Source organism: Pygocentrus nattereri, chromosome 27 (assembly GCF_015220715.1).
Source record: "Pygocentrus nattereri isolate fPygNat1 chromosome 27, fPygNat1.pri, whole genome shotgun sequence".
Taxonomy (NCBI): Eukaryota; Metazoa; Chordata; class Actinopteri; order Characiformes; family Serrasalmidae; genus Pygocentrus; species Pygocentrus nattereri.
In genome coordinates, this window is record NC_051237.1 from 20,763,681 (window position 1) to 20,790,917 (window position 27,237).

Here is a 27,237-nt window from a genome sequence, read left to right on the forward strand (position 1 = left end):
TTTAAGCAGCTCAGCAAATTGGCTTACAGAAGAAATCTAGGGCTGTCGGTATCTATTACATTAGCAACCGAGTAGTCTGTAATTGAATTTGATGAACAAATGAGGAATCAGATTGAAGAAATGGCCCAAACAACAAGGGACTTAAAGGTACTACAGCAAAGCCTGCATCGTTTTTCAAAGGCATGCAAATACATTTGTTTCTCATCACATCATCGTTTACATCACCGTTAAATCGGAGACGATTAGCACGCTTTCAATTCTCATTCACAAAAAATGTTTCGGTTTCTCAAATATATTGAGTTTGTCTTTCAGCTGAAATCTCTGGATGCAGCTTGTGTCAATTCAGTAAACCAGGTATTTGAATATAATTGTACATATCGCTGCTGTCAGAACAAAACCTTGTATCCCCGAAATGGGAACTTTACAGGAGAAGGAAAAAAACTATACTTTTAATGTAAGTCAATGGAACTTTTGGAATTTTTACCAAGTCTTTTTGGGTCATTTCTTTTGGTCCATTCAGCATGAAATTTATGCACCATTTAAAGGGCAACAGGGATTTTCAAATTATCTCAAAAACTGAAAAACAAAACTGGAGATACAAGGCTTTGTTCCAGCAGCAGTGATATGTAAATACATTAGTTTTGGTGGCTTCACGCCATCAGTGACTTCAGTTTGGGCTGTTTTGCAGCGTTGTTTGGTTTTCAAGATGGGGGGCCCTTTAAAAATGCATATAAAGTTCCCTTCCTACTAAGACCAGAGAACTTAAAGTCTACATTTCTCTAATCACTGCTGTTTATCGATGGGCTGGAGGTTAGGGAACCGGCTTTGTGACTGGAAGGTTGCCGGTTCGATCCCCAGAGCTAACAGCACATGACTGAGGTGTCCTTGAGCGAGACACCTAACTCCCAGCTGCTCCCTGGGTGCTGTGGATAGGGCTGCCCACTGCTCTGGGCAAGTGTGCTCAGTAGTGTGTATGTGGTGTTTCACTGCATTGATGGGTTAAATGTAGAGGTGAAATTTCCCTGTTGTGGGACTAATAAGGATCACTTAATCTTGTAATCACAATCGTGAGAGCTTTAGGAGTGTTAGTGTTCAAATTCAGCTTCAAGATTCGCTCTTTTACCAGTTTATATGGCAAGTCTAACATACTGATCTGCTCGACTGAATTTCACACCGGTATAACAATAACATGCCCTAAAAATACTCACACAGGCATTTTTTTTTGCTTATATCACTGCCCCTGCCCCCCCACCCCGAGCACATGCAGACCCACCCACCGTTCAGCACCATTTGTTCTCCCACAGATTTCCTTTCACACTCTCTTCTCGTCCTGTTGACTTCCCGTAATAAAGTCTTGCTGCTGACACCACTGTGCTTACTTCCTCTTCTCTAGACCATCAGCATCATAAAGAGCGCACAGGCCCCATGAGGTCAAACCAGATGAACCTTTATTCAGCTGAGTACTAATCTTATTAAAGGGGAGTTCCACCTATTTTTCAAAGTTTCAGCTTAATGCAGTTGTTGATAAACAGAGTGGTTTGGTGTGAAATGGTTTATTGTAGAAAAACTTAGACAGGAACCAGGGGTCACATGCTAAAGTTTGTTCATCCCTGATCAAATTACATGGTTTGTTGATTTTCTAAGTGAACTGAACACATCATCTACAGAGAACACGCTTCTGCACATTATAATGCGCAATTTATTTAGCAAACATAAGCTGTGTGTGTATATATATATATATATATATATATATATATATATATGTGTGTGTGTGTGTGTGTGTGTGTGTGTGTATGTATGCATGTATTTTTTTATACACACGTGTATATATGTATATATATATTTTTTTTAATATGTGTGTGTGTATGTATGTATGTACTTATATATATATATATATATATATATATATATATATATATATATATATATATATATATATATATATATATATATATAAGCCAGAGAGGCCAGGTTGAGATGGTTTGGACATGTGTTGAGGAGGAATAGTGGATATATTGGGCAAAGAATGTTGGAGATGGAGCTGCTGGGTAGAAGGAGAAGAGGTAGACCTCAGAGAAGGTTTATGGATGTAGTGAAGGTAGACATGGAGATGGTTGGTGTAAAAGTAGAGGAGGCAGTGGATAGGGCAAGATGGAGGCAGATGATCCGCTGTTGCGACCCCTAAAGGGAGCAGCCCGAAAGAAGAAGAGGATATATATCTCGCCATCCATTTTCTAAGCCGCATCTCTGTCAGGGTCGCGGGGGGGTGCTGGAGCCTATCCCAGCAGTCTTCAGGCAGAAGGCAGGATACACCCTGGACAGGTCGCCAGTCCATGTCAGGGCAGTTATTTATATGTATGTATGTGTGTGTGTGTGTGTGTGTGTGTACACACACACACACATTTAATGGAATTCCTCTTTAAATTTACAAGGAATTGTGGATTGCAATTTTTTTTAGTCAGTTTTCTGGACTCTAACATCTACACTGTGGATGGGAACTGATTTCGTTTGTGGAAAACTAGGCCTGGAAAAGATTAAATCAACTGAGGCAAAAAAAAAATTTACCCATCTAATTAGTGAAACACTATAATTAACTTTACTCAACCTGATGTCCAGATTAGCACTGAAAACGTCCTCTAAATGTACTTCACTTCGTCACTGTATGGATTAGTGGGGAGTCAGAAGTCTCGCTGTTGTGACGGCAGGTAATAAAGTGTTTTACAGCACAGACAAAAGAGCTGCAGACGCAGAGGAAAAAAACCTGAGATAAAAGAGCAATTTCAGTTTTATATTTATTTATGAAATTCAGCGAGTGCTTACGCACACAGGAGTTTGAATACTGGAAAACAGCTTGAGAACAACAGGTGCATTATGTGGGCATAAATGAGTGCTTGATCTGAAAGTGCTGTAAACACAAAAAGTCTTGCGCATTAATGTTTTCGTAATAAATGTTTTGCTCTCAATCGTACTTGTATGAATCGGTCATCAGGCTGGTCAAAAAACATGAAACAAAAACAAGCTACAAACAATTTAAAAGGATATTACATGTAAATTTCTGCATAATTCAAAGTCAGAGTGGTTTGATGCAAAATGCTGTGTCCTTTCTGGAGAAACTAGAATCAGGATTGTTTACAGTGGAGTTGATGGGAACCAGACGTCTGAAGAGTTTAACGCCCCTAAAAGCTCCATCACACAAAGTTGCCTGACATCCAAGACTCTGTTTTATGATAGTTTGGGTGTATTTTTATTTTTTTTTTAAAGAATTTCTTACATGCAAGGCTTTGAGGATAACTTTATTTTACCATCAACATTAAAGGTGAGAAGACACGTGTAGGTCCACTAGTGGTTTTGGACGTCTGGTTCCTATCACCACCACTGTAAAGAAATCTGAGTCAGTAAGTTTCTCTATACAATGAACCATTTCACATCAAACCACTGTGAATGGCTGTGTTTACATTTACATCTAAACCACTGAATTATGCAGAAATGTTTTTAAAAAAGAAATCCCTGGAATTCTCTTTTGATATGTTGTATGAAATATAAAAAAAAAGAAAAGCCTTACACAATGCACCTTCAACAGAGATGTGTATGTCAGTACCACTGCTAATTCAACACAGATATAAGGAGTTATAGAACAAACATAGCTGTGAATAATCAAATAACATTGCCAACAAATACAGAACACTGATTACTGTAGTTTTTCCTACTGCGCACATAACACTCCTTCATAATTCCCCATCAGACATGCCTTCATCAAGAGCTACTGGAACACTGTAGCATTCAGCTACTGTACACCTATATACTGCTTCATATATCAATCTAAATAAAGTATCTTGACCCAACACTGCACCAAAAAACGCAAACAATGCCACTCCACTTGCATAAAAAATGTCAGTAACAGCCAACAACAACAAAAAAAAAAAAAAAAAACAGGAAATGAAACACTTTTGAAAAAGTAAATAAAATCTTTTACAAACACGTCATTTTAACATCCAAAGATGAACAAAGCTTGTTTTACAAAGGTAACAATGTAGCATCAAACTTCAGGAGCAGTTCAGCACCTCTGTAAGTGTGGGGTAACTATAGCTTTTTGTCAATTATACATTCTCTCTAAACTTCACCGTAACAGTCAGGGTGAAATGTGAAGCTACTGAAAGCCGCTCTCCGCACAGCTCAGCTCTTCTTCACTGGAGCTTATCGTCCTTACCGCGTCTGCTCAACTGGGACAGAGACAAAGAAATGAGGTCTGGGTAAATGACATGATTTTATCACTGCACACATTTAATAACACACAGATTTACAGATATACAACTGCAAGCAACTCAAAATACAATATAAAGCACTGAGGGATACATAGGAAGCATACGTGCACCTTTAAATGGACAGTATGTCAGTATTACTGTTTAATACAGTTTCACACACAGAAGTAGCTGTGAATGATCAACCAATGTATATGCTGATTACTGAGTGCATTACAGTGAATTTTAAATCACAGAAAAGAAGTCATTTTTGCATACATTATAGGGCCAAAAGTATTTGCTCGTCCGCCTTCACACGCATATGAAATTGAGTGACATCCCATTCTTAATCCATAGGGTTTAATATGATGTTGGCCCACCCTTTGCAGCTATAACAGCTTCAACTCTTCTGGGAAGGCTTTCCACAAGGGTTAGGAGTGTGTTTATGGGAATTTTTGACCGTTCTTCCAGAAGTGCATTTGTGAGGTCAGACATGGCTCACAGTCTCCGCTCTAATTCATCCCAAAGGTGTTTTATCGGGTTGAGGACTCTGTGCAGGTCAGTCAAGTTCTTCCACGCCAAACTGGCTCATCCATGTCTTTATGGACCTGCTTTGTGCACAGGTGTGCAGTCATGTTGAAACAGGAAGGGGCCGTCCACAAACTTCCCACAAAGCTGGGAGCACGAGATTGTCCAAAATCTCTTGGTGCTGAAGCGTTAAGAGTTCCTTTCACTGGAACTAAGGGGCCGAGCCCAACTCCTGAAAAACAGCCCCACATCAACCCCCCTCCACCAAACTTCACACTTGGCACAATGCAGACAGACAAGTACCGTCTCCTGGCAACCGCCAAACCCAGACTTGTCCATCGGATTGCCAGATGGAGAAGCGTGATTGGTCACTCCAGAGAACACGTCTCCACTCTAGAGTCCAGTGGCGGTGCTTTACACCACTGCATTCCACGCTTTGCATTGTGCTTGGTGATGTAAGGCTTGGATGCAGCTGCTCAGCCATGGAAACCCATTCCATGAAGCTCTCTACGCTGTCTTGAGCTGATCTGAAGGCCACATGAAGTTTGGAGGTCTTTAGTGACTGGATATGCAGAAAGTTGGTGACCTCTGCGCACTATGCGCCTCAGCATCCGCTGACCCCACTCTGTCATTTTACGTGGCCGACCACTTCGTGGCTGAGTTGCTGTCGTTCCCAATCGCTTCCACTTTGTTATAAAACCACTGACAGTTGACTGTGGAATATTTAGTAGTGAGGAAATTTCACGACTGGACTTGTTGCACAGGTGCCACACTGGACTTCACTGAGCTCCTGAGAGTGACCCATTCTTTCACTAGTGTCTGTAGAAGCAGTCTGCAGGCCTAGGGGCTTGGCTTTATACACCTGTGGCCATGGAAGTGATTGGAACACCTGAATTCAATGATTTGGATGGGTGACTGAAGACTTTTGGCAGTATAGTGTATATCAAATATGTGCTACATTCATTATGCTATTATCCACCCACACCCACACAATTATCCAGTCATATGCAAAAGTTTAGGTCATATTAAACCCTTGTTAAAATAGCAAAATGGTAAACATTATAACATAATAATACATACACACACACACACACACACACACACACAGTTGATGTCAAAATATAACCTTGTATCTTCAAAATGGTAAGTTTACAGGAGAAGGAAAAAAAATCGACTCTACCTTTAATGTAAGTCAATGGAACCAGACTTTTTTCCAAGTCATTTTGGACCATTTCTTTTATATATCTATATTTCTTAATATATATAATAATAAGTGTGCTTCAAATGTTCTCTGTAAAGGATGTGTTATTTTCACCAAAACATGTAATTTACTTAAAAAAAAAAAACATTTGGGCATAGGCCATTTTTTCTGTATTTCAACACATTAAACTCAAATAAATAGAAACTGCGCACTAAAATTTTTCATTCCTGAGAACATTTATGTCTGGTCACATGTTAATTTATTTATCATTAAATAATCAACACATGTAAATTGACCAGGGGTGCATAAACATTTGCACAAGACTGTATATGGCAAGCACTTGATTGCACTGAATAATAAAAACGTAACAGCTCCCAGACGAGGCAACATGGTTTTCAGAGTACGACCTTGTGCTGTTCCATTTGCTAACACGTTTTCTTTTTCCATTTATTTTCCCTGTAAACAGGCCTGTAAATGCAGCCTTTGGCCCATTGTGGCTTCTGACTAATTAATTGAATAAAAAATAAATAAATAAATAAAAGACAAAGTGTAGATTAGCCAGAAAGGGAACTTGGCTATGACAGAAAGGTTTGACCCCAGCAGATAATACTTTTGTAAAACCCTCTTCAAGATGGCACTTAACAAGCTGCTCTGTGGAAAACGTCCCTGCAGTTTGTAAATGCAAATTGTTCTGGGCTAAACTGTTAACAACATGAATAAGAACAGAATATTAATGCTCATATTGTAAGAGAGTAATGTGATGAGATCTACTGTTTAAAATCACTTAACAGCCTCTATTAAAACAGTTTTAATTCAAAGGCAAGCGTTCAGCCTCAGATTGCCCTCTTACCACGTGACCTACTGGCATATGATATTTGAAAACGTGCATATAATGCAGAGGTCATAAAGCTATTCAAACAGACAGTCACTGATTTCCCCCTGGAAACGACCACGCAGCACTTACTGTAGGAGGAGATGTCGATCTCCTCTGGAAGTTCACTGATGTTCACTTCAAACCGGTCCTGAACATCATTCAGCGTACGGGCATCGTTTTCATCAGACACAAACGTGATGGCCAAACCTTTCGTCCCAAAGCGACCTGCTCTTGCCACCTGAGAAAAAGGAGATGGGGTGGAGTCAGAGAGCACAAAACATAGTGGTACATCTACAAATGTCAATTCCATAAAAGTTAAAAAGTTAGTGAAAAGCTAATTATAAAGCAGTGATCAGTAAATTCTTTTTGGCATGCTTTAAATTGAGAAAAAAGTACAGAAGCACAATATATGATATATTATCTTAAGAACATTGGGCCTCATTTCAACTATAAGAAGAAATTTCTTAAAATCCACTTATGCAGTTTTACAATATTCTGACATTCTTGGCATTGTCGTGTAGAAATAAGCATTGACGTCCCTGAAAAAGACGTTGTCTAGAAGGCAAAATATGTTGCTATAAAATGTGTAAATACTGTATCTTTCAGCGTTAATGGTGCCTCCACAAATGTGCAATTTAACCACTAAAATCACCACATGCCACTTTTGAACTTTACACTGGTAACAATCTGGATAGTTCATTTCTTCTTTGACCACATTCTTTAATGTGGTACCATTTGAGAGACTGAAGGTCACAGGTATTCAGTTGTGGTTTTTGGCCTTGTCCTTTCCGCACTGAGATCCAGATTCACTAAATCATTTGATGATAATATGAACCACAGACGGTGAAATACCTCAAGTCTTTGCAATCTTCAGTGAATAACAATGTTAAACTGTTGGGTAAATCACTGATGCATTTTTGCCAAAGTGGCAAGCCTCAATCCATCCTTGTTCATATCTGACTACAACTTTCCTGGAAGCTTTTTTTTACGCCTAAACCTATTCGTATTTCATATACATATACTTTCCCAACTATGTTGGAATTTAGGATTGTCGCTTATTGGCCAATTTTATCTGAAACACTCATCATGTAAAATTTGTAGGTGTACCATTGCTTACTGTACTATCTGTTGCTGCACAATTTATCTGCTCTACTTTACCTTATCCATGAATAGAAATGGACCAGATATTACTGTAGTACAAGGTGTATATAGTAAACTGCCAACTTAGTGTAATTATCATCATTAAGTAGTATGATCAGTTTAATGCCCAACCCTGTGCAGGTATGTGTCAGAATCCTCAGGCATGTCATAGTTGAAGGCGATGTTGACCCTTTCGATGTCCATTCCCCTACCGAACAGGTTAGTGGCCACAAGGATCCGTCTCTGAAAGTCCTTAAACTGCTGATATCGAGCTAGCCTGGAGGTAACGATCAGAACATCAATTGTTCCAGAGGCAACAACACTGAAGGAATATTCCAACATTTTTCAACTCAGTTTATGTCTGCTACATCTGCATCATACTGACAAACGCTGTGGAAAATTATTTGAGTTTTGTTGTGCCAAAAAAAAAAAAAAAAATACTCAAAACATGCTCAGCCAGTGTGGAGCTGCCAATGGGAATCTTTCTTTGTACACTAAGAAAGGTCCTGAGATGAAACAGACATGAAAGAATCTCATTTCGGTTTCATCTATTGACATAGATAGTGGCAGGTAGAGATTAGGTTGGAAAACGCTGGTGGGATTCCTTTAGCAAGCATGTTTTGTATGAATGTCGCTGTGTCCCACCTTTCCTCCTGGGGCATTGCTCTGTGAATAGCGATGGCAGGAAAATTCTGTTCCACCAGCAGCTGAGCAAGGGCAATGCAGCGCTGCACTGACTTCACAAAGATCACCACCTACAACACCCAAACCCACATTCCAATGTGATACCAATTAGCATATTCGTAACAATAATAATAATAATAATAATGTTTTATTTATGTGGTGCCTTTCTCAAACCCAAGGTCATACCACAGAGCAGCAAATACCCTAAAATTAAGCTCCTAATAAAAAAATAATTTCCTGAAAAGCAAGATTACAGGAAAAGCACAACATATACCAGATACTAAGGCCGGGCAATTTGGCAAAAATGTAATTTCTTGATATTTTATACATGACATGTATCACACAATTTAGTATTTTTTAGGTTTACAAACAAAATGCATAAGCAAAACAGGAGCAGCACGTAATTTTTTTTTTTGATTCTACATTTGCAAAAATAAGTGATTTATGAAATAACAGGAAGAAAACAACCAGTAAAAATGAATGAACAAAATCAAATAATGGCATAATGAATCTGCATTCTATCAGCGATGTGCTATAAGGCAGTTTATGCTCTTGCTGTTTACAGGCTCTTTTAACTGGATTAAATTTGTCCTTTTTATAATCCATGAAGTTGTTCAGTGTTCTACAACAGAGGACCATGATCGTTTAATACAGAGGTGCAAAAATCCTATTTTTACTTAAGGTTTGCCACTGAAATGTTCATAAACTGATTTAATTTTTAACATGGCCTAAACCATGTCTCTACTGGCTCATTTCAGCTAATGGCTAGCTTATGTGAAAAAGTGAAGAAACTGACCCTGCAACCCCAGACAAAAACTATCAAAGACCAGAAAAAATGACACCAATCTTAAAAACCAATCAATCATATGAAGATAATTGATAACAGCTATTAAAAAAAATAAATCAGATTTAGGTTATCAGATTCATCGCCACAGTGGTGATGTTAATGCCCCAAATGCAGTGTAACGCAGTGGCTTTCAACCTGGGGGTCCAGTGTCGATAATGCTAGGGGTCCATTGTCAGCTGACTGATCTGGCAAAATGCATGAATGACGTGACTGACATGGCTAGCTATGTTTATATTTTTCTTTTTGATCGTATGGAATCCATCCATCATGGATACATGTCTAAAAACAGGCAATTTACCTGGTTTCCTTTGGTGTTTATTTTATCACATGATAACACCAAGTGAAAGGCTACATGTGTTATTTGTTAGGATCTTAGACCATCAGTGCTCAGTTTCCCAGAAAGATCTTAGTATTAACATCTTCTTGAATAGTAGAGAGTGTTCGGTGTGATGCTTGCTCTACTATTTTTGGATTTTTGGTGCTGAGGTGCTTTTGGGAGACGCAGCCTGGGTTGGTTAAATTGTCTCATATGGAGTGGAAGCTTTTATGGTTGACTGTGGGGGCAACCAAGGTGTGAGGTATTCGGAGAGAAGCTAGTGAATGTGGCCATCCAATTACTTCTGTCCAAATCATAGGCTAATCACGTGTCATGACATCATCCCCGTCGCAGCTTCTCTGCCAGTCCATCAGTCTGCACTCGGAACGCCTGTTCTAGCATGGGCTTAATAGCATATCAACATACTGCACACTGATACCAGAGGGGCCGGATAGGTCTGACAACACTGAATAAAGAGAAATATCTTTAAACTAAATCCAAAGTAATAAGTGTTGCATCTCTAATAAAGTGCTTGATGGCTCCTGTTCTTGGAACGCGTTTAGTTTCCATGGAGATACCTGGTTGAATTCCAGCACGTCCAGAAGATCGAAGAGTTTCCGGTTCTTCTCGTTGTCCTTCAGCTTGACATAGTACTGCTGCAGGCCATGCAGTGTCAGCTTGGTCTCATCATCCACAAATATTTCCATCGGCTAGGATGACCAGCGGACGGTGGAGCAGGTGTTGAGGGGTGGGGGGTTGGGATAGGGGTCAAAGGGGGGGCGTTATCAGAGTGCAGAAATGATGCATGGAAGGTTACAGAAAGCAGTTAAAGGTATAAGAAAGTGAGAGAGAAGGTTAATAATGTTGCCAAGTGTTAAAAAAAGGAAAGAGTGTTGGATTGTGGTTGTCATTAATAGGGTCAAGGGTGGGGAAAAAACAAAACAAAAAGACAGAAGAGAGATGTTTGAGGGTTTCGGAGAGGAAGGGATGAAGAAACAGATATGAAAAAGGAAGAGGGGAGGAGAGAGAAGGGATGGGGGTTAGATACACCCTCCCCTCCCGTCCCAAAGCCACTCAGCACACATGCATACCCCCTCCCTCATAATAAGCATAATAAATGCACCGCCATCAATCTAAACTAACGAATAAACACACACCGCTATACTATTCACTGCTTAATCCACTTCATCAGCTACAGGCACTGTCCTGAAGTCAAAGCCCTTCATTTATTTAATATCCAATCAAAACGGGCATTAAGTACAAGCGATTCACTTTTCAGGGCAGATAAGACACAAGACTTGCATAAGGGAGGTGAAAGAAAAAAAAGAATGTAAGTGAAAAAAAAACAAGAGTTTCCAAAACTGGAAAGAAAACATCACTCTTAACAACCACCTGGAAGACCTGGTAAACACCAAAACTGCCCCCATCAGATAAACCGCCCTTAAAGCTTTCATCTCTGAGCGAGAGGAGAAAATCAAGCTGCCTCAGATCTGAAAACGTCCACAGGTGTTTCTGTCCATCCTTCCACTGTGAGAAGACGACTCAGCACTATGGGTCTGAAAGGATGTGTAGCTGTTCTAGAAGCCCTCACTGAGAAAAGCAGATGGATAAAAAGAAGAATATTTGCGCCTGAACAGTGAAATGATAAAGATAACTGGTGGGCACACTAACTACAGAAAAAATATGATATTAGGTTTACTTGTCGAGTAATTTTCTGTTAAATGTTTCCTGCTGATGAATAAATAACTTGTGCTTAATGGCTGCTTTGACTGGAAATTAAACAAATGGAGGGCAATCTTTAGATCTGGCAAATGTATTTGCATATTTTCTAAAATTACTCATCTAGTCTGCTTCTGTTTACTGCTCAAATGAACAAACTCCCTGATCTGATACACAGCAAATGATCAATGACTTTCTGCATGGCTAGTTTGATAACAATGCCTGAGATTAATGCATTCACTCCAACACTCACGCTCAACTATTCAAAAGTGGGCATTCAACGACTGAACAATGCTTTGAAAAATCAGGCAATTTAGCAGAGGGCCAGATGTGGAAAAGCTGCTAAATTTGATAGTGACTGAAAGAGGCACTAATGAAAGCGCAACTACTCTGCGCTGTCAGTCTTCAGCTTCATCGTTGAATGCACACCGTTCCACTTACCTGCAGGAAGCTCACACAGCTGTCAGAATACACCCTGTTGTTGCTGACAGGAGTGCAGCTTTTCTGTCTAAAGCCCCATCTCAATCTGATATTCTTTTCCCAAGGCACACTGACCACAGATCAGTGTTCAGTCAGTGATGAACATGACTGAGATCAGTGTAGCCAGGGGAGAGCAGGATTATGAGGTGTCCTTGTCTTGTCCACCTGTGAGTCAATTATAACTGCTCTGTACAGCCTCGCTGTGCATTCCTGGCCTACTCCCTGATCTCAGTGCAGATATATGCTTGCTCCTAACCACTGAATACTGATATCTAGGCCCGAGACAGCATTGCTTTATGACTGTAACTACATTAGATTAGGTTCTCTTCACAGTTAGGGATGTAGGTGGCTTCCGTTCAGCTGGTCTTTGGTAATTCATGAAGGATGTTCTCTTTAATAGAGTTACCTTTTCCGTGCTACTTTCATTACTACGACCCGCGCATCTCTCCTCTTCCCTCCAACTTTTTTCTTCGTCTCATCCTTCCCGCGACTTCTTCCGCATCTTAAGCCTCCCTCACACTATTCTCTCCCCTCACACCCGCGCACTCTTTCTCTTCCGTTCGGAGCTTTCTCTAGAGCTTCTAACTTCTCTCGGAAGCAGGAGAGGCACCACCAGAGCATAAGTTTGCCGTTGTTTGTCTTCAGGCAGTCGGCTTTGACTCATAGCTGTTGCCACTGGGCAGGAAAAGCAGTTTTTAGACTTGGGGCCAGTTTTTTCTTGGCTGAATGAGGACGATTTAATTGCGCCATCTTCCTTGTCGCAAAGGGAATTAATGGAACCGCCTGTAGTGATCCATTCTCCCTATCGACTCTATTTAACTTTGCCTTCTTTGTTTGTTTTGGTTATAATTTACGTGTTACTTAATTAGCTCCACTCCATGCTCAGGAGTCTTAGACTATTGCCTGCTAACCTCATGTGGTTCCACCTGGGGCCTCTGTTAATGAAAGGACAGGAGGATTTGTGGGCACTAAGCTCCAAGCTGACAGGGCTGCCAGCCCTCTTAATAAATGCACAATAAAAAGGGGGAACAATGTAAAACTGGAAGTGGTCCTGCACTGTTTTTCTGTGTCAGGTTGTCATTATGACTCTCCCTGCTTTCTATCTGAAAGTCACGTAGTGGTTTGTTTGGCCCCTTTGTTACCCTAATTATACCCACGTCTTTGGCTTGCATAAATAAAAGGCTCCCATAAATGCAAGCACCTGAGTGCTTCAAAAACGAGTGCTTTTGAAGAGCACAGTAATTACAGCCCTTCTTCTGGTTTTCAGGCGTTGTCAATATGCTAGTCACTAATTTGAAGGTAATTTGTCAAATCTATGTGCTCCCTATGTCTTGTGAGTAAGCACTGCTCTGCACAGACCGTGTAGATTCTTCTAAAAGAGTAGTTCTGGGACAGATTCCTGTTTGTATTTGCCACAGAATGGACTGGATGGACGGTTTATTATCTGCGAGCCGCACTCTCAACTGCCAAAAACAGAAAGGCTACGATGTGCCAACTATGACTGTGGCACTGCCAGCCAAAGAGGGGATTTAAGGTATTTACATCTTTTTCTGTGGGCCCGTTAGCTAGCAGTCTGTTTTTAGCACGGACAGAAAAACAGCCTGTTTTATTCTATGATCTATCTCAGATATGGCTGTGATATTTATCCTCCCCTGACCTCATCCCCGTCTGAATTTTAGGGCACAGTCTGTAACTAAGGGGAGAGTAAGAGGGAGGAGCTGTTGCCGTGGTAGAAGGAGAGGATGCGTAATTACATCTTGCATGAACTTCCGGCAGACGGGCCGGATTTCTTTGCTCAGGGTGGCGCTGAACATCATGACCTGCTTCTCGTGGGGGGTCATGCGGAATATCTCCTGGACGTCACGGCGCATGTCTGAGAGAGAAAAAAAAACAAACAAGAAACCACAGTTTAAGGGTTTTGATCATAATCTGACTGGGCTCCTGCAAAAAGTTAAAGAGGAATTTCATAGATTTTAAAATATATGCAAAGGAAAAAGTTAGAGGAACCAGAGATCGAAGGCATTTAATGCTTCTGAAAGCTCATTCACAGAAAGCTGTAACACTAAATACAGTAAATACATATCCTGGTACTGGAGATATTGTTTTGCGATGGTTTTGGCCTGGACTAACACCCAGTACCAACTTATTCTTACAGATTTACCACTATTTTAACATTGTCGTTGCACATAAATTAAGAATAAACATGTAGGTTTCACTGGTCATTTTAAACAGTACATGGAAAGGGTGTATTTGCGGTGTAGACATCGTGACCCCTGGTTCCTATCACCACTACTGTAAAGAATCCACTCTGAATGACTTCAAAATCACTATAATTCTGCTTTTAGGCTTCAGAAATGATCGAAGATGACTAAAATTTCCATCTTTCCATTTTAGCCATTTAAGACTTTTACAGACAAAAATTAATGTCAATAATTCCATCCTTTCCATATGAAAGTGTTAAAGCAGTTCACCTCCAACAAGATAAATCATAACAAACAGCAGATATCAGCCAGGTCAGTTTTAAAAGGACTGTGAATGTGAAGATAAAGCAAAGCCGACCAGGGCACAGCTACAGGTTTCCTGTATTCATTATCAAGCCCAGACCGTTTCAACTGGCTTCTCTGAACAAACAGGACGCATCACAGGCAACTCATATAAATCTGAACCTCCAAAAGACAATTTAACAGTGGATGTACTTCTGGTATGGAAAAGGCTCGACAGATATTCTTGTGGCTGTGGTCAATGCAACAGATATTTGTATATAAGTAATATTAATAATACATGGATATAAGGAAAGAAAGCATTAAAAGGCCCATATCTTAAAAAAAACAATTTCCCTCGTTTTGAACCAAGAGTTTAAAAGTGTGTAAACATTGTTATTTTCAAAATATACCATTTATTACGCAGCCCACACAGTACATCTATTTAAATTAAACAGCAAAAACATCCTGTTTTGAAATCGTTGCTTATATAATGACATTCTAAGGAGTGTTTCAGCTTTGAGTGCTTTACAAATTAGGCACAATACAGGGCAGCCAATCATTACAGAGCTTATTTACATACATCAGTCTTAAAGGCAAAACAGCCTGTTATAATGAGTTTAAAAAAAAGGGCAGACTTAATATTAAATGTTATACATACAAAGTGTTTACTACTTTGAATGCTCAGCTGAGCTGATCCCAGTACTACAACATTTTTGGGCCATTTCAGTGCTTTAACTCATTAAAAAAGCCCCTCACCAAGTTGTTCCAGCATCTTGTCACACTCGTCCAGGATGAAATGTTTGATGTGTCGCAGGTTGAGGCTCTTGTTGCGGGACAGGGCCAGGATACGGCCGGGAGTACCCACAACCACATGAGGGCTCTCTCTCTTCAACACCTCCTCATCCTTCTTTATAGACAAACCGCCAAAGAACACTGCCACCTCGGGGAGAGAAGAAGCAAGACAGCAAAAACTAAAGCAACAAAGCATAAATAAGCTATTCGACAAACTAATGTACTGAGAAGGTAGTGAAGCAGCTCTATTAACCACTTAAACTCTGTCCGTGTGTCTTCACTCATTACAGAACTTACGCGTTCGTTTCATAGTAGTTACTGAGTAATTAGTCATAAGATTAAATGAATAATAACCTGCAGCTGAAGCATAGAGGGAGAATGTTCTTATTACACCTACAGTTTGCAGCCACATACAAGAGAACGCCTTCCTACCTTAACAGCAGGCATGTACTTGGAAAAGCGCTCGTACTCTTTGCTAATCTGGAACGCCAGCTCTCGGGTATGACACATCACCAGCACTGATACCTGCAAGCGAGAAATTATTGACTCCTTCTCATTTTTAGCAACAAAGACATGTCACTGTTACATTCACTTATTGAAGAAGCCGTCGAGTCAAATTTAAAAGGACAATTACTGCAGAGACAGTCATTTAGCCAAGACATGATAGGCGGCCAAAATGTAGTGCTTTAGTTTTAAACTGGCGCTATGATGCTAACAAACACTACAAGTCAATAGTCACCCAAATCTTTTTCTTAAAAACTTCCTTATAATTTCTCTCGACTAGCTCAAACCAGATACTGGTTTTCATTAAGGCTCTGCAGACTTGCCAATGTGGTTTAGGACACAGTATGACGAACCTCTCTGTGCAGACGGATGCAGTGGTCGTTTAGATGTTATAGGTAACATTCATGATTTCTGTTGTTTTTCTGCAACTGCTCATCTTAATTTATAAATGGAGAAAACCGAAATAATTTATTTAATCTTAGATCCATAAGCCTGCAGGATGTGTGTACTCGTGAGAGGTAGTTAGATTCTACAGGGCCAGAATTCGACGCAACACCTGACTGCCTGCTGCTTTCAGTTTTGTTTATGTTTACAGTGCATAGTGAGCACTTAATGATCCGATAACTGCAGAAAATCAGATTTTGTCAGTAATACGATCAACACGTTTACATGTACTCGTGTTAGAATTGAGAACCTTTTGTCTCTGTGTTTGCACACTGTGAAATTAGACCTCTGCATTTAACCCATCTGTGCAGTGACACACACACTAGGGGGCAGTGAGCACACTTGCCCAGAGCAGTGGGCAGTCCTATCCACATTGGGGGTTAGGTGCCTTGCTCAAGGGCACTTCAGTCATGGACTGTCAGTCGAGAGGATCGAACCGGCCACCTTCCGGTCACAGGGCTGGTTCCCTAACCTCCAGCCCACGACTGCCCCGATTACTCATGTATATGAAGAATATTTAAATGCTTCATTTTGTCAAGCGTGTAGTCCGTTCCAGCGTCGCTCACGGCAACACTGCTGGCTTATTTCCAGGACCACTGTCTGTTTCGCACATCTGATTACTGAGCTAAAATTCAGCCTCTTCATCAGATTTCTTGATTGACTTCTAGACCCTACTCCTAATCTAAGAAACTGGAGTGTGCTGTTCACATGACAAGTTCAAATAATTAGATAACTGCAGACATCCGATTATGATCAGATCACTGAGTGCATGTAAACACACTCAGTGAGTCATGCTGTATCCTAAACTATGTCGACACCTTACCACACGTGTATGCTTAATCAAGGCCTAGATGTGGTTGAAGCTGATTGAGAGACGTTTTGGGGACGTATTTGCACATTTGGGTGACTACTGTTGTCTAGAGTCTTGTAGCTACAGCACTAAACTAAAAAGAGCAAATGTTTTGGCCGAATAATTCCTTTGATGTAATAATACTGTTTTCTTTTCGATTCAGAAGAATTACCTGCCCGGTCACTGGCTCTAATTGCTGTAGTGTAGCTAACACAAATACGGCCGTCTTCCCCATTCCAGACTTGGCCTGGCATAACACATCCATCCCCAGAATGGCTTGAGGAATGCACTCATGTTGGACTGCAAGTACACAGAGAGGGAAAAGCTTTAATACAGCTGTAACGTTCCAAATACATTTACATAGGTAGCTAGTCTCATATGCATAGCCTTATATAAGCACCACTGAGGGAGCTAAATTGTCTGTCTTTGTACAAAAGGCCATTTTAACGTGAATGAAAATGTCTTCAATTTGACAGTTAATTTGTGAAATTATGCTCTTTTCAGTTTTGGGAGCTGGCTGTTGCTACACACAGTCAAAAGGCACCTAATACACTAGACAAAGATATCAGCCCTGACTGATATGAAAACTCTGTGACTGACAGTCTAAAAGTTCACTCACTGATCTTATTGGCTGACACTGTTTTATATTTATATTAATTTTATACTATATAAAAGTTTTATTTAACAGTGTTGGCAGATATGATTATCACACTTATCGACTAATAGACAGCAGAAAATCACAGAGTATAAATAATGTAGCAGTATTGTAGGCGTGGAGCAACTCATTATTATTCATTTGATAATTATTAGTGCTTTCATTGATTAAACTGTGCCTCATCGTTTTTTCTTAATATGGTAAATTCAGCAAATAAACAGTAATAACGTGTGCCGCAGTGTGTTCTCTGTAGATGTGTGTGTTAACTCATTTACATGTAGAAAATCAACAAAACATGTCATTTGACCAGGGGCGCCCAAACTTTTGCCTACATATGCAAGTAGACAGATATACAGAAAACTATTTTAAGCATATTTCCATCACATCACAGCTCCACATAATAACACAAATGAAACACATAATAATAATAATAATAATAATAATAAGTCATTCTACCAAATTTGTTCAAAATCAGAGCTCAAAAACCAACATTCAGACCTTTAACTGGCTTGGACTTCAGATTACAATGATCTACAACGTAACTCTGTTTATTTTATTAAAATAAACGAATGAACATTCGATTTCAGTCATAGCACTAAAGAAATAATACCAAAGGTTTTAGCAGTGACTGTTCAGGTAGTGACAATTCTTAATTTTGATTTTCAGACAAAATTAATATAAATATATCTGTACATAGCAGAGAGGATTTCTCTCCTTACATATGTCTCTCCTGTCTCTATATTTAGTGTACATTTAATATATTTAACATTTACTTTAAAACAATGGGATCTCGGTGCTCACCATGTGGCCATGAGGGATATTTTGGCCACGCCCCTGCTCTAAAATGTGGGGGTTCAGTTTTTTTTTTTTTTTTAAATTAAACTTACGTAGATCTAAATATTTCAACTTCACTTTAGAATATTTTTAAAGAAACATCATTTAAAAATACATAAAATTTGCATTATTTTCACAAGTGTAAATTTAGGGGTCAGGGTTCTGGACAGCCACCATCCAATAGAAAGTATCAAATAAATGATAAGTTAGTATAAATGAATAAATAAGAAATAAATTATGTTTAAATAATTGATGACATAATTCTTTAAACATCTTAAGTCTGAATACATACACAGTATTTCTTAACAGGTATTTTTTTTATTTGAACTGTCTGAAAACCTGAACTGGAAACACACTGTCCTGCCATCTGGACAGACACACAGCTGTCAATGAAGCCTACTCTCCCTCACAACCAGTCTGCTCTGCTTGCACACTTCCCTTGGACCTAAAGTTGGACAGTGGGTGAGAATCTGCTCATCTAACACCGGCTAAAGGAATCTTTCATGCTCCTCACCCTCAGATGGATGCTCAAAGCCACAGTCCACGATGGCCCTCAGAAGCTCAGGCTTTAAAAGGAAGTCTCTGAATCCTGAAGAGTGGATGGACACATAGGACCCTTTGACCCCCTCCTTTCTTATAGCCATCACACCACTGTCCCCGGTGAGCCCTCCATCCCCGACAGCACCTGCTGCATCCACCTCGTCCTCCTCATAGTCTAACAGCTCGTTCTCCACGTCGTTCTCAGTCATTCTGGATAAATGAAAAAGAAAGAAACAATCTGACATTTAGTCTTCATTGAGAAATCAGCCGGATCGCACCTTGAAGACACAAAGCTTCAAAGACAATCCATTTTTAGGCTTTCGGCTCCAAGACACACAATAAATTCTACTTCAGAGAGCACAGTTTGATCATTTATGGCTATAACGGATTAATAGTTACTGATACACAGTACAATAAACGCTCGCTACTGCTTATACAGATATCACCAATATAACATGTAGGTAAGCATGTATTTGGAAACCAAGTCAAAACAATATACTATCTGTCAATCTTCATCACTTCTGTGATATCATTATCATAGTAGGCAGCAATATGCAAAACAGGCCTCTAACTCATCATTAAACACATTTTGTGCGCAGCGAGCATCCTGACTAAATTAAAACATTTCATCTGAGTGAATCGCTGGGTGTTTTGGTGAATGAAGCCATTCACATGAGCCATCAGAGGCAAACAATGAATATTAATCAGGGCTGTCACGACCAAGACATTTACTGGATATTTTTTATTGTAATAATTTTTTGTTTAAAAAATGTTTTTTTTCATTTTCTCCTTAATTGTTTGCAACTATTAAAATATAAGTAAAAAGTTGTCAAACTGGCTCATTAGCCACCTAAAAAAATAAAAAAATTAAAGCCAAAAAAAAAAAAATCATTCTGGTATTATACATGCAAAAAGTTTTAGAATTAGCTACGTAGCTAAAAAATAAATAAATAAAATAAAAATAAAGCAATACCATCTTAATTTAGTGCTGTCCTCTTAACATTGTGCACCAAAGTTGGAAATCAGAACCTTTTCTGTATGTTTTCATGATTTAAGTCCCACAGTGTTTCAATAAACGCATTCACTGCTTCCCTTTACTTATATTTATTTGCCTCAACCCACAAAACTACACTCACATTTTGTTCGCTGCACCATAATTTGCCTGTGAAATCTAATGACTGTGGAAAATGACTGCAGTCAGCCGAAGTCACTGCAATAATCTCAACAACAAATCTCGCGACAGCCCCTTATATTAACCATAACGTCGTAATATTAGAAATGATAATTTAACGTTAATGTAATATGAGTATTACATTATCATTTCTAACGTTAATGTAATATTAGTATTACGTTAACGTCATTAACGATAATATAACGGATTTATAGTTAATATATAACATCAGTCGAATTATCGTATAAAAATATGATCAAATTAATGGAAGCAAACCTGCCACGTAAGCCACTTCCAGGATTCACAAATGTCGTTTAATTACTGCATTGGCCTTTCTATAATCATACTATTATATGAGGCTGAAGTTCGCGCCCTTCTTTTTCTCGAATTTTCCGTTCCACCTTAAATGGTGCACCAAGCAGGTAGGTCACACTACAGCGCCTGTACAGAGGCTACACCACCTGCTGTGCCATTTAAGGTGGAACGGAAAATTCGCACAAGAAGCTGGCGAATAAATAAACGTTTCCTTTTCGATACCGCGCAGTCTCGCAGCGCAGCGTTAAAGGTCGCTCTACAGTTTGTTTTGGAAGCAGACTTTTTTTCATATTAAATAATAAATGTGATAAATTTAAACGTTCCCGTTTCAGTCGCTGCACCAGCGGCTAACCGTTACTGGTCCGAGCACCGAGCGTTAACCGTTCACGGAGCAGCCCAGACGCGCTGCTGCGGTGCAGCCCGGGCCACAGAGCAGCGCGGGCGGTGCTGACTTTATTTAGTCTGATTTTAACAGCTGTGAAAGTGACATTTACCTCGTTTTACTCGGAAACTCGGGATGTTTCTGCCTCAGCTGCTCGCTGCTCCCCTTCGCGTCATTTGTTTTGCGACCAGGCTTAAGGGGCCTCGACTAGTAGGTGCCCTCCAGTGCGCCTGAACACAGCTCTGCCTGAGGAAACGCTTCCGAACCGGTCTGTGCTTTTAAAATACTCACTTTTCTTAACTCGTTAGGTGTTCAGATCTGCTTCAGCATGGCAACGCGAAGTGTCTTTTTTACACAGCAGGTGGGGTAAAACCCGCGGAGATGTGAGGCGTGTTCTGGCCGCTAACACGTGTTTTGATCTACTTAGCATAGCAGCTAAAGTGCTCTATGTCAAAATAAAACAGCTGTTAATGATGTGAAACCATACGAGCACGAACACATGGAGGACGGCTTAGTCTTTCAAAGTCGTAGATCTAATGGCAGCATCACTCAAGAAAGGAGAATCAAACCATACAACGCATCTTAGTTACCAGTGGTGGACGAAGTACACAAACCATGTAGTTACCTGAGTTAAAGCAGAGGCACCTGAGATAAAATACACCTCCAGTAAAAGTAGAAGTTCCTCCCTTTAGACCTCCACTTGAGTAAAAGTACTTAAGTATTTACCTTCAAATGTAACGTTACCTAAGTATCAAAAGTGAAAGTACTAAAAGATGAACTAAATTCAACTTAGTTCCAAGTTTAAGTTGAATAAAAACTGGCTTTAAACTCAGGATCACAGATGAGCTCCTTTACTATGTTGATCTGTAGGCGTCTGTTCATAAACATAAACCAGCCCAAACTAATTTACTATAAAATGAAATGGTGTTTGTAGAAATTCAGAAAAAAGCCGCGTCAGTCTCGACTGCATATGTGGACATATTTCTATATTGTGCTCTATTTACACAAAGTTAGGTTAGTTCATCATTTATGTTGAACAGACTCTCCCAAAGTTTGACGCTGCTGCGCTGACGTTGAACCGTGTGCTGCACCGGGTCGGTATGACCAACAGGTCAAAACCAGCTCTAAACAAAGTGACCGCTGGGCCCTGATTGATGCTCTGGCTTTGCGCTTCTTTCGTTTTGACATGTTACATTTTTATAGACACAGAAACCAAAAGGAACGAAGGATTTCTCACAATGTAGTGGAGGAAAAAGTCAGATATTAGACTCTGAAATGTAGTGGAGTGAAAGGAAAAAGTCGCCCAGTAATGGAGTAACTTCAGTACAGATACATGAAAAAAGTACTTAAGTACAGTAATGAGTTACATTTACTTAGTTACTGTCCACCAGTTAGTTAGTAGTAAGACTGATAATATAATCTAATGATGATTCCCAAAAAAAGATCTTTGGGACGTTCCAGTCCATTACTGTCCAAAACACTTTTAAGACGTCACCTTAGTAGCTTTATGGTAACTGATTTCTTGTCTCTTTTTTAGTATTAAAAGAGCACATTTACTTGGGGCTGCGTACCCATTACTCTGGCTTAATGAATGTGATGTTTACCCAGTAAGAGAGTTAAATAACTGTAATGTTTCTAAGATCTGTATTGCATGCACTTATCTTGGAGTTCGAAAAGTTGGAAGCAGGAACACTGAGATGTCTTTCCAAAAGCACCCAGTCCTTAAAAACCAATGACATGACTGTGAATAGAACAGACGGAATACACGGGAGAAATATCCCCAAAAATAGTTTAAAACGTGTTACATGGGTGAATGCTATGCAGTATTTTCAAATGTAGTTCTTCCACATTAAGAACAGACCAAGTATTGTGTGTTATTAACTGAGGGAAAAGAACGTTTCCAATAAGAACGCCAATGTATGTCGTTGTAATATTTCTAATATGTTCATTGATACAGTTATGTTTGTATATGTTCCATCCGCCTGTCTTTATCAAAGGTATAGCACAAAAGGTTTGTCAAACATGAAAGATCCCTTACTTAAATGAAGAAGTTCATTTGAGATGCCTCTAATTATTTTCAAGCAATCGTACTTAGAAATTGTATTAGCCGGTTATTGAAAGCAGTCAGAGTCGCCTCCATCACTCAAGCAAACCTGATACAAAAAGTCCTTCCTTTATCCATTCAGGACTTATTTGTTCCAAAGAATACATTTGTGGGGTTGCTATCTTTTAACATCTCTTAATTTCTCTATGTTCTGACTTAATCCGTGTATAATAACTTAAGTTTTGAAAAGTTTGTCGAGTCTTTAAAAATATTTCCAAGAGTTTCCGTACTGGAGATGTTAAAGCTTGAGTGCAGTTCCACCCATATTTTAAATTTCCTGCATTATTTGAATGGTTAAGATGTAAAGAAAGTCAGTCAGAGTGGTTTGGTGTGAAATGCACTGTTCTAGAGAAGCTTACTGAATCAGAATTGTTCACAGTGGTACTGATGGGTTGATAGGAACCAGCCGTCTGAAGCATTTAAGTTATTGTTAAGTTGTTTGTTATTCTTTGAAGTGATCACACTGCAAGATAAGCTTTTTACCTAAAATTTCAATCCTTTCATGGCAGAGAGGTGCAAGCAGGGTGTTGTAAGGCCCAAAGAAAAGACACAGAGCACACGTGCAGGATTGCTGGTCTTTGTGATAGTGAATACAATGCCTGTATCTGTGTTGTAGTGATCCTTGGTTCCTATCACCACCACTGCAAAGAAATCTGAGTGTAAGCTTCTCTACAGTTAACCATTTCACAGAGCAGTGCGAGTGGTAGTTGTTTATTACACACGTGTGTGTGTGTGTGTGTGTGTGTGTGTACACACATACATCACATTTAGGTTCACATGTGGCTGAACCTGTTTTTCTTTAGTCTGTAATATAGCCTATGACTCAATAGTAGGTTCTCTGCTAATGTGTTATTAATAAAGGCTTAATTGAGATTGTCATATGTGATGCCACTAATATGCATTTTTAAATGTTATTTGTTGTGTTTTTTCCCATTTTTGTTACAGAACCATGTCATGTTTCATAGGAGATATAAACTTCTGTCCTGAGTGTGGTAATATCCTCCCAATCCCTCAGGTTCAGAGTGTCATTACGTGTCCTCGGTGCTCGTTCAAAATCCCGGTCCACGGTGAGATTTCGTTTTATCCTGAAGAGATCGGACTCGCTTTATCAGAAACGCCTCTCTCATAGCTGCACGTTGCTGGTGTACAGTTAGAGGCTGTAGCTCATCTGGTTGATGCACAATTTGTGTCAGTGATCCTCTAGCCGGTCATTAGTGGTCAGTTTCTGACCACAGGATATTGTTTGGGTACTTTGGATAGCAGGCTGACATTAACCTAACAGAGAGCCTGAAGTGTGTAAAAATGCCAGCAACACAGCTGTCGGTGTCACTGCTGTGCTGAGAATGGTCCACCACCCAAATAATACCTGGACAACAGCATCCCTGCGGTCAGAAACCGACTAATGATGAAAGGGATAGAGAAGCCTGAGAGTATAATTAATTTCCCAGTTTTTTGCCAATATGATGAGATATTTGTCATCATCCTGATCAATTAAACCACATTGTTTTTTTATTTTTTAAACTTTATTGTTGGTAACATTAGTACATAAGGAACACAGACCTACTGCATATTTCATTACAAAGAAAGCATCAGAAAAACAAAAGATTGTGACTCGTAATACAATATTATATTTTCACCATATCGACCATCATGCTACTGTGGCCTGCTCTGTATGCCGCTGTTGTTGGAAGAAAACCTCGTATCTCCAAAATTAGAGCTTTACAGGAGAAAGAAAAAACACAGTGTAGTTTTAATGCAAGTCAATGGAACCAGACATCTTTCCAAGTAGTTTTGGGCCGTTTCGTTTGCTCCATTCATCATGAAATTTACACACAATGTAAAGAACAACAGGTCCTTTGAAATTGTGTCAAAAATTGAAAACGGACAAAAATGTAGATACGAGGTTTTCTTCCGACAGCAGCGACATGTTTGATTAAGCCAGATAAGCAGCTCTGATATCTACAGAGGGAATGTAATGTTCTTTAGAGATAGATAAACAGACAGACAGACACAAAGTACAGTATAAAGCAAAACAAGAGCAGAAGTATCATTGTGTGCTATTATACAGATGCATAAATACAAGAAGTGAAGATATAAAATATACTACAACAACCATGAAATATTAAGTGCAGTACAAAAATAAGTAAAATCTTATGCACCACAGCATTGTCTCCTGCATGTCACGTCCAGTGAAAATGAACCTAGTGACCAAACACTGTAAACAACACATCTTATTAGCTGTATATGTATAAACAAAGAGACAGTGCATAGTAAAGAGCTGAGATATATAGTGTCCAGTTGGTGCTCAGTGAGCCTGTTCTGGCAGTAGCTCAGTATACAATACTGTCCCAGCACAGTGATGAGGTGTTTTACAGTGATGATGCGTTAAGGCTTTTCTTTTCTCTCTCCAGAATTTAATGGGCAGGTGATCAAGTCATCAGTGGTGTTCAATTCTCTGGTGCAGAGTTGCTCTACTGTAGACAGTGAAGAGGACTCTGAACTAAAAGGCCCTGTGGTGAGTTACTTAAACAGATTTAGTTTTATTTAAGGCGCACAGAACAGATGTGAAGGTGAAGATTACGAGATGTCGTGTTAATTGTTCTCAATTCTCCACCAGGTTGACAGGAAGTGTTCACGCTGCAATAAAGAGGGAATGGTCTACCACACCAGACAAATGAGATCAGCAGATGAAGGCCAGACTGTGTTTTTCACGTGTATACATTGCAGGTAATGCTTAGTGCGGCTCCTTTAACAACTCCTGTTACTGGATGCATTAGTTTAACTTTCATATTGATTCTCTGTCAGGCAGAAAATGGTGTGCATGTTCCATCCTTACATTGTTATTCCACTCACATAAAGGAGGCAAAGTGCAGTTCCTTCCTTGCCACACTTTGTACAGTAACTCACTTCTTATTTGATTGTTTACATTGCAGGCACCAAGAGAAGGAGGATTCATGAGAGAGGTTTTCATTGCCATTTAAAAAAATTTTTTTTTTTTTAGTTATTGGCATTGTGGAGAGCGTACTTGCACTGAGTGTACTGGTAAAAACCGCTCAGATGTAAAATCCAGCTGGATATACACACTGGGATTCTTTTCGCAGAGCACAATGACCTTGTATTAAAAAGAAAACTGTTTTAGAAGAATAAAATTATGTAAGAAGTATGGCCTGTCTGTCTTTTTCTTGACATTGCTGTGCATGCTTTACCAGTCTGAAGTAATAGATGTACACTGTTTGGCCAATTGTATGTAGACACCTGACCCTCACACATGCACTGTATTGCCAAAAGTATTCGCTCGTCTGCCTTCACACACATATTAACTTGAGTGACATCCCATTCTTAATCCATAGGGTTTAATATGATGTTGGCTCGCCCTTTGCAGCTATAACAGCTTCAACTCTTCTGGGAAGGCTTTCCACAAGGTTTAGGAGTGTGTTTATGGGAATTTTTGACCATTCTTCCAGAAGCGCATTTGTGAGGTCAGACACTGATGTTGGACGAGAAGGCCTGGCTCACAGTCTCCACTCTAATTCATCCCAAAGGTGTTCTGTCAGGTTGAGGTCAGGACTCTGTGCAGGCCAGTCAAGTTCTTCCACACCAAACTCTCTCATCCATGTCTTTATGGACCTGCTTTGTGCACTGGTGTGCAGTCATGTTGGAACATGAAGGGGCTGTCCCCAAACAGTTCCCACAAAGTCAGGCATTGATGTCGTTGAGGTCTGGGATCTGTACTAGTGACTGGAGATCCTCCACTCTAAGCTCCTGAAAATATGTCTTTATGGACCTACTTTGTGCTCAGGGGCACAGGAAAGGGCCTCCCTCAAACGGTTGCCACAAAGTTGGAAGCTTAAAAATGTCTACAGTGTCTTTTTATGCTACATTAACTGGTAGTATAGCTGCTGATCTCAAATGCTGAAAAACAAGCCCCAGACCATTATTCCTCCTCCACCAAGCTTTATTGCTGGCACTGTGCGTTCCTGCTGTCCACAATCCCAGATTCATCCATCAGACTGAGTTTAAAGCCAGTTTTTATTAAACTTGTAACTAATTTACAAAGTAATCTTAAACTGAAACTTTGCTTGTGTGTAAAAGTGATTTCAGAGCCACTCAGTTCTCCCTGATGGAAACTGTTTACC

General features: G+C 39.7%; 2 protein-coding genes across 2 annotated transcripts; one reads left to right on the top strand and one right to left on the bottom strand.

The window, feature by feature from the left end:
- Window positions 1-2,767: 2,767 nt before the first annotated feature.
- Window positions 2,768-21,243, bottom strand: ddx39b (DEAD (Asp-Glu-Ala-Asp) box polypeptide 39B). The gene is made up of 11 exons (XM_017711416.2): window positions 21,110-21,243; window positions 19,104-19,339; window positions 17,273-17,400; window positions 15,735-15,827; window positions 15,267-15,450; window positions 13,782-13,900; window positions 10,407-10,538; window positions 8,627-8,736; window positions 8,114-8,258; window positions 6,932-7,079; window positions 2,768-4,220 (listed from the first exon to the last, which is right to left on the bottom strand). The coding sequence occupies exons 2-11, from the start codon at window positions 19,336-19,338 to the stop codon at window positions 4,204-4,206; spliced, it is 1,311 nt and encodes a 436-aa protein (XP_017566905.1). The 5' UTR covers window position 19,339; window positions 21,110-21,243; the 3' UTR covers window positions 2,768-4,203.
- polr1h (RNA polymerase I subunit H) lies at window positions 21,126-26,264 on the top strand. The gene is made up of 5 exons (XM_017711417.2): window positions 21,126-21,265; window positions 24,047-24,168; window positions 25,513-25,616; window positions 25,719-25,828; window positions 26,035-26,264. The coding sequence occupies exons 2-5, from the start codon at window positions 24,051-24,053 to the stop codon at window positions 26,057-26,059; spliced, it is 357 nt and encodes a 118-aa protein (XP_017566906.1). The 5' UTR covers window positions 21,126-21,265; window positions 24,047-24,050; the 3' UTR covers window positions 26,060-26,264.
- Window positions 26,265-27,237: the final 973 nt, after the last annotated feature.